Genomic DNA, 12225 nt, shown 5'->3' with positions numbered 1-12225 from the left:
CTATGAGGTGGAGAAGAAACCGGTAAGAGGTGGCAAAGAAGCAATCAAGATGGAGATCAAATTAGAAGATTTGGAGTAAGCAACTCAAATTTTACTTTTTTTTTTATTCATTTGCACTTAACTATATTTATGTTATCCATATCAACAATCTTACAGAGGTAGACACATCATATTAACCTTGTGGGAGGAATATTGACAGCAAATGTTGAACTACATGCAAAATAAGCAACAGGCTCATGTTTTCCTAATTCTTCATTCGGAAATCTGCATATATACGGACGTAAGTAAAAAATCATGTCATTATTTCATTGTACTTTAAATAACTAACGACTTTATGTTATTACAGATAACATGACTGTTTCTAATGTTTATGATGCGACGCGGTTGTTTATAAATTCACCAATTGATGAAATCCTAGTATTTAAGAAAAGGTACATTGTTATTATATATGTTTAAAATAATTACCATTTATATTTACCTTTACTTTCTAAAGGTAATACTATTATTGTAATGCTATAATTTAAAAATATAATCTGTACAGCCCATTCTTCCATACCAAATTTGTGATCGTACAATTGTAATAGTATTATTTAAAAATTGATTCTGTTTTGATAAAAGCTATTATCAAAACACGGTAACACATGAAAATAGACCATCCACAAGTCTTGATTTTTTTTATTAAAAGTTACCTACTCATTATAACAAATAATGTTTCATCACACCAGTTTCCTGTCTAACATTGGTGAAGAAACATCCTCTCATCGGTCCGTTGGTACCTCTATGGTCTCGTCACTGGAAGACGAATTTCTTAATGATATTGATTTCATCAACATTCGTGAAATTAACGAAATCAAAGAGGTATGTCATTGTTTTTTTTTAATTTTTTGTTTTTAGATTCATTGAAACATCATTATTAAAATTCTCTTATTTCTGGATAGGTTAAATCCCTTATTGTTGTTGGTAAGATCAAAGCTCTATGCATTGAGAAATCATGGAATTATCGTAGTTGTGATTTATGTAAAAATGGAGTTGAAACCACAACCGTCAGAATTGATAAGGGAGAGAATCCAGCCGATTTTGAAGTGGCGAAGCAGTACAAATGTCTCAATGACAATTGCACTCAGACTATTGTATCATCTCGTATGATTAGGTTCTCAAATCTTTTAACTTTTTTTTACAATATTAACCATGCTTTATCTTTTTAATTTATTTTAATCATATTTTTAAGATACAAGATCCCCATACGAGTCCAGGATTGCACAGGGACTGTGACTCTTACAATGTTTGAGCGGGAGGCTAACAAGCTTATAAGACGAATTGCTAAAGACGTGCTGGACGAACAGGAACAAGTAAACTTTTTGTCTTTTTTGAATCGTTTTATAATAACATTACTATAATAGTGAAATTCTATAACTTTTTATATTTGAAATTAAAACATTTGATGCTTTTCACAGTCGGCTGAATTTTTAACTCTTCCTGCTGCCTTCAACGTTTTATTAGAAAGAAAGTTCGCCTTTAGGATCGAGATCAAGAACTATAATCTTGATAACAATGCTGAGTATTTTTCCATTACAAAACTGACTGAAGATCTGAACATTATTTCAAAGCTCGAAAATAATTTCTATAATAATCAGGTAATTTGTTAATTTCTTCATTTATATATAATAAACCGGTCAAAACTGTACATGTAAAGCATGTGAGTTTACATACAAAATGAAGGTTGAAGATTCTGATTCGGTGAACCCAAGTAACTCAGAGTTGCCATTACAGACGGATGTTTCTTTGAAGGTTATCTACTATTTTTACTTATGTTTTCGCTATCTACTTAAATCAAACTAACTATATTGAACTTATAATTCCTTACTTTTTTTATTATATAGGATTCTATTTCATGTACCGATGACAATGGGACCCCGATTTTCAATAGTAATGAAAGTATGGGCACGGCTGCCAGTGTTGATTTGAAGCGTAATCTTGAAGATGTATACGACGTTGACGAGTCATCCGCTCTGTCATCAACTAAACAACAGAAGATTCACACAAAGGATTTGCGTGATGCAAATTGGAATGAGACGCTGTTGATTCCTAAAACCGAGAAGTAGTAGTCGGTTCCTATTCAATTTAAAAAACTTTTCTTTTTATTGTCTTTTTTTGCATGGTTTGCTGAGACTATGTTTCTTTATATTTTCTGTTTTGATTGTGTTGGGGATTTTTCTTTTTGTTTGACTACATGGAGATTCCTTTTTTTGATAAAATTTTATGATTGGTTATTGCTATGTTTTTATGTGGTACATATGTTTTGCAAAACTTCAAATTAATATTATAGACAAATAATATTTCACTTCCTTAAAGTATAATTACTACAAAAAATATTCCAATTACTATTAATTAATTTTTTCATTAAAATACAATTCTACGTTAGTAGGTATATGTATGACTTTAAAGTACCTACATGCAAAATTAAGATAAAATACGAAAAACTTTAACAAAATTTATATTTCTACAAAAAACTACCTACATGGATATTACTTTTTCATTGAAGTCATCAAATTTATATTTATGATGACAAAAATTCTATTTTTATGCTCAATCAAATTACCCTGTTAAGTCTGGACTTTTAAAAAGAGAATTTTTTTTATAACATGAGACACGAAAAACTTAAAAAAAATAGACATTCAAAAACAATATAATACAGAATTTTTTTCGTATAGACATTAAATTTAAATTTATGATGACGAAAATTCAATACTCCTGCAGCTAAAGATTCGGACTAATATACGCCCATTCAATAATTCTTTAATTAGGTAAATTTATTTTAAATATATACCTTTTTAGGTTGACTGGTTTATGCTCAATCCATTATCTATGTTAACTTTTGACTTATATAAATATATATTTACCCCAATTTATAATTGTTTTAATTAAGGACAAAATTTACTAACGTAAATCATGGGCATAGATTGATTTTTAACTTTTAAATTTAATCTATTTTTGTTAACATAAAAGAATATTTTTGTCATATCAAATAATTTTGTTACCTAACGTAAGCCTATATGGAAAAGTTTACCTAACTAATTTCAACTTTAAATAGCATATATATGTAAACTGTTTGCCCTTGCTTTATATTCTTTAATAAACAGAGTGTTCCACAAAGCTTTTCTCTACACAGAGTGTTCCACAAAGCTCTTCTCTACCGGGTGTGATATTTTATCATAGTACTACACCAAAGTTCGTCATTCAAGTAACTAATTCATTACTCTTTTATTTTTATTTAGTAAAATGTTATATTTCATAATAAATACTTTATACATTAAATAAGTTAGGCATTCATGTTGGTTGTTCTACCGTTGGTATTGCCACCGCAACTGCTCCTCTTGATTCCGGTTGTAATCTTGGTTGCTCTTATTTTCTTGGCTTTTACACCAATCAAGGGCACACCATAGACCATTATAACACTACGTTATGCTTCAAAAACAACTATAATCAGTTGTCGTATATATGCATATAATTATTTGTTAGGCATTTAGAGTTGTGATAACCTTTCATCGTTGTATGTGGTTAATGATGTGAGTCTATTCGGACGAATAATCCTATAAATATATGCAATTTCACATAACAAATTTAATATGTTACAAGACAAATTAGAATTTTATTATATTTTTTCTAATTGATACATGTTAATAATAATATTCTATTTCTTTTCTTTGATCATATATCTGATATCTAAAAATAAAAGTTATAAAACAAACACGCATTCCTACATATCTCGTGTGCGTAGTGTTTTTGCACAAATAACACTCTAGACCTAAATTAGAAGAGGAAATATTTAAGTCCTCATGTCACTAAAATACCCATATGTTACCTATATAAAAAAAAGGCTTTTTTATTGATTTTATGCTTCCGTATGATTGCATGCATATGCTATAACAAAACAAAGATTAATTAACAATAATAAGAATTAAATAAATACCTTTTTTTAGTGGCATTTATTAACCAATACCGTCTAAACTGTTAAAAATATAGTACTAATAAATCCTTTTTCGATTTTATAACTTTTAAGGTTTTGTATTCTAATTAAGCTCAATCGTGTAATACAAACGGTGGAATCCCATCACCTCTAAATATAAAGTCTTTGACTGCATACTGTTGACTTTAATTATATTTGCACCTTATAGATATACAAGGATATGGCTAAAAGGAAAACCCCTCAAATTTCATCTTCCTCTAAAGCGTCACACACCGGCGATTCTTCAAATGGTAAGATTTCCATTTTGTATTATATAACCCTTACAACAACTTTTTATCTTTTTTTTTTCTTTTCTTTTGTAGGGGACATGCAAAGAACTACTTTATCTGACATTTCTAATGGTAAATAAATTTATTTGTTACTTATATTAAACTTAACTCATCATCTAATAATATGTTTATTTTATTTTTTTTATTTTTTATAGCTTATGTAAACAACGTTCGTTATGCAAATGCTTCTGAGGCGGTAAAATTCAGGAAAGTAGATCTACATATCAATAAATCCAATATTGTTCAAGTAAATAATTCCTTGCTCCCACTGCTATAAGTTTCAATCCGTCTAAACTGGGAATGTGTTTAGTTTTTAACATCGATTTTTTTCAAGTCATTTATACACGTTTTACCTTTAAAAGAATATACAATCTGTCCTTAACTACAATAGATTTAAAACACAAATACAAGTTTAATTTTTAATATATATATATATACATATATATATATATATATAACATAATTATTATAGTTTCGTATTAGATATAAAACTTTTGTACTTTGTAATATCTACAAACTATTTTCCTTGTCTTTACGTCATTAGCATGAATTTCAAGTTTTCAACTGTAAATGCTCAATGAAATTGTATATGTAATTTTAAAACACGAAGTCATATTACAAAAACATTTTAATTTATCGATATTATAAAATCAATAGATAACATTAAATAGTTGTTTTTTACTTTGTAAATCTATTTCTTATACTTCTATTTGCACTCTATTATACAAGGAAATGTCTAAAAGCAACACCCCTGAAAGTGCATCATCCTCTAAAGCGCCTGTCAACGGTCATGCTTCAATTGTAAGTTTTCAATTTGTATTATATTACGTTCATTTTTGTAATTCAGAAAATTTAAATTTGTTCGTGTAGAACAACATTTCTACAATTATTTTCTTTATGTAGGGGACATGCAAAGAACCGCTATATCTTCAGCCGACGTTCGTAAGTTAAATGCTTCAGAGGCCAGGAAATCAAGAAAGCTACTTCTAGATAGCAGGAGATCTAATATTGCTCCTAACACCCAAAAGTCTAATAAACCTTTTTCGTCATCAATAAATTCTACATCAATTACACAGGGCAAAGAAAATGTGACACCAAATACAATGATTACAAATCAAAGCAGTTTGCAAACTTTTCATGAAAATACAAAGATCCAACTTCATTAGGTGATATCAATAGTGGTAAGATACCCGTTTACTGGTTATTTTTCATAATTTAAACATAAACGATAATATCAATTATTATCAACTTGCTCATGTTACCATATTTTAAATCTTAATTTTTTCCCCAGGGGCATCTACTTCCAAAAACAACAGGTCTACCTCATTATGTGATACTCGTCGAGTTTATATTTCTTCACCTATCATGGCATCCAGCAATTGTGCATCTACTTCTTTAACAAAGTTATCATCAAGAAAGCGTAAACTAATAAGTAACTCGCGGATTACAAATCCTATACCTATGCTTGACTTGACGTCAGATGAAGAAGTTGATGTCGAAGTTTTGGTTAAAGACCCATTCAAAGGAATCTCAACAGGTACTTATAATACAACAATTCCAATTAATAATGCACATACATTTTTTGACCACCAGTTAATTTAACAGATTACTTGGATCATGGTGATCAGAATCTTATATGTGAATTATGCCATGCAAAATTGTGGAAAAATGAGGGTGGAATAGGAAAAAAAAGAAGGAAAAACAACTTATTTTCTATGTTGTGGTTACGGTAAGATCGAGCTACCTGAATTTAAAGATGCTCCGCCAGCTTACAAAGATCTATTTAGCAATGTTGGTCCTAAAAGCAAGTTTTTCTTAAAGAACATTAGACGCTACAATTCTATGTTCGCGTTTACATCAATGGGCGGAAAGGTTGATTCCTCCATTAATATAGGTAACGCTCCATTCGTGTTTAGGATTAGCGGTCAGAATTATCATTCTATTGGAAGTCTTTTGCCAGAGAATGGATCAAAACCAAAGTTTTCGCAACTATACATATATGACACGGAAAATGAAGTCTCAAATAGACAATGCTTATTTAGGTATGTATTAACTCAGTTAATTCACTATTTTTACACATTTGACCTTATGTCATTTTTTTAAATAATGACAAACGAATATTCTTATTCCTACCAGTAAATCAAAAAAACAATCTACAAGAGGTTCCAACTTGCTAGATCTTGAGATAATAAAGGATCTACAGCGTATGTTAGATTCTCATAATGAGCTGGTGAAATCTTATAGGATGGCAAGAGATCGTTTTCAAGAAAATCCTCATGCTAACCTTAAGTTGCGTCTTATTGGAAGAAGACAACAACATGGAAGAACATACAACTTGCCGAGTTCTTCTGAAGTTGCTGCGCTGATTGTTGGTGATATTGGTAATATTGAGCCTCGAGACATTATTGTTGAAACTAAAACGGGAAGTCTAAAGCATATAAGTGAATTGCATCCTTCATACGTTCCTCTTCAATATCCACTTTTCTATATTTACGGTGATGAATGTTACAGGGTTGACATCCCTCATAGAGATTTTAGAAGCTTACAAAAAAGTAAACGGCCAAACTGCACCATGAGAGAATTTTTTGCGTACAGAATTCAAGATAGGCCAAATATTTTCTCATTGCCTCTGAATGGAAGAAGACTTTTTCAACAACAGTTAGTTGATATATACACAATGATTGAAACCGAAAGACTCAACTACATACGTAAAAAACAAAAGGTTCTTAGATGTGAGTCATATGAGAATATTCATAACTTAAAAAACACCAAAAACCAAGACATGTCCCGCGTTGGTCAACGTGTGATATTACCTTCATCTTTTACCGGAGGTTCTCGGTACATGATGCAAAACTACCTAGATGCCATGGCTATTTGTAGGTGGTATGGATATCCAGATTTTTTCATAACTATAACATGTAATCCTAAATGGTCTGAAGTTAAAAGATTCCTGAATAGTACCACCATTAATCCTGAAGACAGGGCTGACATCATGTGTAGATTATTTAAAGTTAAGCTTGATGCAATAATCAAAGACTTAAAAAAAGATGAAGTTCTGGGAAAGGTTCAAGCAGGTGATTTACTTTATTATTTACTTAATATAATAGTATTTGTTAAACATATTCTTCTTTTTAGCAACTTTCAATTTATATCGAACATTAATAATATTCATTTTTTATGTAGTTGTTTATACCGTAGAGTTTCAAAAGCGTGGGTTGCCTCATGACCATATATGTTTATTCATGCATGCTGATCACAAGCTTCCTACCGTTGATCATATTGACCCGTTTATTTCGGCCGAGATTCCAGACAAGAAGGAAGATCATGAATTATATTCCCTTGTGAGTGAATTCATGATGCATGGTCCTTGTGGTTATGATAACATGAACTGTTCATGCATGATTAATAGAAGGTGTTCTAAAAAGTTCCCTAAAAAGTTTACACCTCACAATTCTATTGATTCAAATGGTTATCCTATATACAGAAGAAGAGATTCTGGATGCACAGTTAAAAAGTCTGCTGTGGACTTAGACAACAGAAGTGTCGTGCCATATAATAAAACGCTTCTGAAAAGATATCAAGCACATATTAACGTTTAGTGGTGTAATCAGGCTGCATCCATAAAGTATTTATTCAAATACATTAACAAAGGTCCTGACAGGGCTACAGTTGTTGTTGTAGACGCTGACAATCAAGATGATCAAGATAAAGCAAGAGATGAAATTAGAGAATATTATGATTGTCGATACCTTTCTGCGTGTGAAGCAGCATGGAGGATATTTGCATTTGAAGTACATTACAACTCGCCTTTAGTAATTAGGCTTCCTTTCCATCTCCCTGGTCAACAACAGGTTACGTACGGGCCCGATGATGATATTGATGATGTCCTTAACAAACCATCAGTTTCTTCATCAATGTTTTCAGCTTGGATGTTGTGTAACCAAATTAATGACAAAGCACGAAACCTTACTTATGTTGAATTTCCTACTAAGTTTGTTTGGAAACTTGAACAACGAAAGTGGGAACGACGAAAGCAGGGTTTTTCAATTGGAAGAATTCATCAAGTTTCTCCGTCTCTCGGTGAGGCGTATTTCTTAAGAATTCTTCTAAACAAAGTCAAAGGACCAAATCTTTTGATGATATTCGAACGGTAGATGGCCAGACATATCCTACATTTAGAGATGCTTGCTATGCACGTGGACTACTCGATGATGACATGGAATATATCGAAGCAATTAAGGAGGCGAGTGCATCCGGTTCTGGTTATTATCTTCGTGCTTTATTTGGATCAATGTTATTGTCCAGCTCTCTTTCTAGACCTGATTTTGTGTGGGAAAAAACATGGGAATATCTATCAGATGGCATTATTTACACGCAACAAAGAATATTGAATATTCCAGGTACTCCAATTCGTTATTCAGTACTAAAATATATGAACCATATTATACTTTCAAATGAAGATTAATTATAAATTTTCAATTTTTACCATCCTTAATGAATTTGGTTTTTCGTTTTTATGTTTTGTTCATATACGTACTTCATATAATATTGTTTATATTTTATTAATACAATTTTGCAGATTTATCACTTCCAGAAACTCAAATTAAGAACTTAACTTTGTGTGAGATTGAGAAGTACCTACTTCGAAATAACTCAAGCCTACGTAGATTTCAAACTATGTCGTATCCTGATCACGATTCTATAGCTTCTTCAAACAATCGTTTAATTGTTGACGAACTCTCTTATGACACAATCACTTTACAAAATGAGTCTCACAGCCTTATAAGTTCATTAACAGATGAACAACGAAAAGTGTTTGACGTAATCATGAACGCAGTTGAAGCTAACAAAGGAGGTGTATTTTTTCTTTACGGGAATGGTGGAACAGGAAAGACATTTTTGTGGAAGACATTATCTGTGGCAATACGATCTAAAGGTCAAATTGTATTGAATGTTGCTTCAAATGGTATTGCATCATTGCTGTTGTCAGGAGGTAGAACAGCACACTCCAGATTTCATATTCCTATAAATCTTAACGAGGACTCAACTTGCAGCATAAAACCAGGAAGTGATGATGCGCATTTACTAAAGGAAACAAAATTGATTATATGGGATGAAGCCCCAATGATACATAAACATGCATTTGAAGCTCTTGATAGAACAATGACGGACGTATTAACTCCTAATACTTCTATCAATTCGGGAATCCCATTTGGAGGTAAAGTTATTGTTTTTGGTGGTGATTTTAGGCAAGTTCTTCCTGTTATTACAAACGGAAGCAGACAACAGATTGTGAATGCATCTTTATGTTCTTCCTATGTTTGGGGTAAATGCAAACTTCTTAGGTTAACAAAAAACGTGCGGTTAACCATCGGAGCTCAAGCATCTGATATTGAGCAGACAAACCAGTTTGGTAAATGGCTGTTGGATATAGGCGAGGGAAATGTCGGTGGTTCAAATGACGGTGAAGCAACAATAGACATACCTCATGATCTTTTGATCAATGACTCGTATGATCCGATTCAAAGTTTAATTGATTTTGTTTATCCTTCAATTCTACAAAATATCAAAAATATTGAATTCTTTCATGAAAGAGCAATACTTGCACCTACCAATGAAGATGTCCAAGACATTAATGATCGATTGATCTCACTTTTTCCCAGAGATGAATTAGCTCAGATAGTATCTGTCCAACAGAAGACTTCGTTGATCTGTTGAAATCAAATTTATACTCGCCCGACGTGTTAAACGGTCTTAAAATTTCCGGATTGCCAAATCATAGATTGGTCTTAAAGGTGGGTGTTCCTGTTATGTTACTCCGAAACATTGACCATCAAATTGGTTTGTGTAATGGTACTAGGCTGCGTGTCATATCTCTTAAAAAAACATGTCGTAGTAGCTGAAATAATATCTGGAGGTAATATTGGTACTCGCACATATATTCACAGAGTAAATATGATACCTACAGATAACAAGATTCCTTTCAAGTTTCAGAGAAGACAATTTCCAATTTCAGTATGTTTTGCAATGACGATTAACAAAAGCCAAGGACAGTCACTATCAAAAGTTGGTTTGTATTTAAAGCATCCGGTTTTCAGCCATGGACAGTTGTATGTGGCACTATCAAGAGTGAAGAGTAGAGACGGAGTCAAATTATTAATATTCGACGCAGATGGCAAACTTACAAATAAGACATCTAATGTTGTTTACAAAGAGATATTTCGAGATTTGTAATTTATGTTTCACTTTGTCAAATTTGATTGTAACTTACTTTCTTCCTTAGTTTCAACAATTTATCAGTTTTTGTGTCTTTTTTCACTTTACATGAATAAATCTATCATTTATGTTACCATTTATATTGTGTCCAACCATATAATATTTAAGATTAATGTGTTAGTAAATTAAACATATGCTTCTACCTTTAATATTTAATACCACATTGTTTCTTCAAATATTTCAAATGTTTTTAGAATTATAAAATAAAATTTCTTAAACCCGTGTTCTACACAGGCAACTAACCTAGTAATAGAATATATAGTCAATCATTGATATCTATTTAATTTGATGACTTGGTGTAATCTTCTTGTTTTCACATTTTGTTAAAGTTGCATAACATGTAGGATTGTCAAGTCTTCTATCACTCTTGTTTCTTTGCTATGGAAAAAGAAGAAACAAATGGCATATACTACTTTGGAATGAGTCGACATGAATACGATTCTTTGTCGTTCATAACGTTTAACATTTCCTATTCATGTATGTGTATGTATGTATTTGTTATGTATGTGTGTATGCGTGAATGGTTGAGAAGATATATAGTTAATTTGTAGTATATATTCATGGCATACAGCCTAATAAATTTATGGTTTACTTTTATATCGTTTCCATAAACATTTTATCGCTTATTTTGTACCGGGCCCAAGGCCAGCTCATTGGGCCTTTTATATGAAAGAATAGAGCCTAGGGGTGACAAGCATATATCATGGTTTGATCCATGTTATTCTCTAGATCCGGTTTTGGGACCTACATGCGTTAATAAGTGATTTTCGCCAAAGTGACATGATAAGAAGCAATATGAACTTTTTATCAAATCAATTTAAATTTAACGGTTAAAATGATCGATAGCAATTTCGTAAATAACTTAAAGTCAATAACAACTGAATGGGTTTCAAAGAAAACTTAATAAAGTTAGGTCATTTTATTCTCTTTAATATGAGTATGATGCGAGTTCATTAAAGAATCACAAAAACGTGATAACCAGAGAACAATGAGTTTTACGAGTATGATATAAATTATTTTTGCATTTTTTTCACGAAACTTTGGTATATAAATACATGTAGTAGCTCCATATCAAGTCAACATCTCAATCAAAGATGTGGACCATTTAGTCCAGTCAATGAAGTAAATTTCGGTGTTACCAATTCACATGACACTTCTTTGATTTTGAGTTCAATTTCTACTTTAATGGGACTACGTCTTTGATCAAACACAAAAGCAAAAGAAGAAAAAGAACATGTAAACATTTCTCTTGCAATTAATTAACTCACATAAACTTGTTTTAATTAACTAATTGGTTACATAAAGTCATATTCTATAGCTGTTTGAATGATTTGATATAGATATAGTATTCTGTTTTTAACGGCAGCTTACATTCTAATTGCTTTCTACTTCTAAACTACACTAAGAAAATAGTAATATACTCCATAACCATGTCATATATACATGCAGTGTTACTATAAAATTTTCTAATATTCTAAACATGTATGCAGGAGTAGCTCGTGGGACAACGAAAATAAGTTAGGGTTTTAGGCCTACGTTTAAATTAAGGCTCCCAAGTCTAAAAAAACATTATAATAGATATATTATAATGGGTAAAGTAAACTTAAAGTAATGTGTTGGTGTGGTGGTAGACTTGGTTGTTACTAAGTTTAA

At 31.4% G+C, this 12225-nt stretch overlaps 2 protein-coding genes across 2 annotated transcripts; both read left to right on the top strand.

The window, feature by feature from the left end:
* The first annotated feature begins 4187 nt into the window (after nt 1–4187).
* LOC143551766 (uncharacterized) lies at nt 4188–8450 on the top strand. The gene is made up of 9 exons (XM_077042128.1): nt 4188–4257; nt 4330–4368; nt 4452–4543; nt 5026–5097; nt 5200–5238; nt 6031–6338; nt 6541–7370; nt 7480–7817; nt 7908–8450. Exons 1-9 carry the CDS (start codon nt 4188–4190, stop codon nt 8448–8450), a joined length of 2331 nt encoding a protein of 776 aa, XP_076898243.1.
* A 62-nt stretch (nt 8451–8512) lies between these two features.
* LOC143551765 (uncharacterized) lies at nt 8513–10014 on the top strand. Its single transcript, XM_077042127.1, has 2 exons — nt 8513–8696; nt 8876–10014. Exons 1-2 carry the CDS (start codon nt 8513–8515, stop codon nt 10012–10014), a joined length of 1323 nt encoding a protein of 440 aa, XP_076898242.1.
* Nucleotides 10015–12225: the final 2211 nt, after the last annotated feature.

This window comes from Bidens hawaiensis, unplaced genomic scaffold (genome assembly GCF_021521415.1).
Source record: "Bidens hawaiensis isolate Kalapana, Puna unplaced genomic scaffold, B.hawaiensis_p1.1 tig00016565_1, whole genome shotgun sequence".
Classification (NCBI taxonomy): domain Eukaryota; kingdom Viridiplantae; phylum Streptophyta; class Magnoliopsida; order Asterales; family Asteraceae; genus Bidens; species Bidens hawaiensis.
The sequence above is the reverse complement of the archived record's forward strand: the minus strand, read 5'-3'. Positions and strand labels throughout refer to the sequence as shown.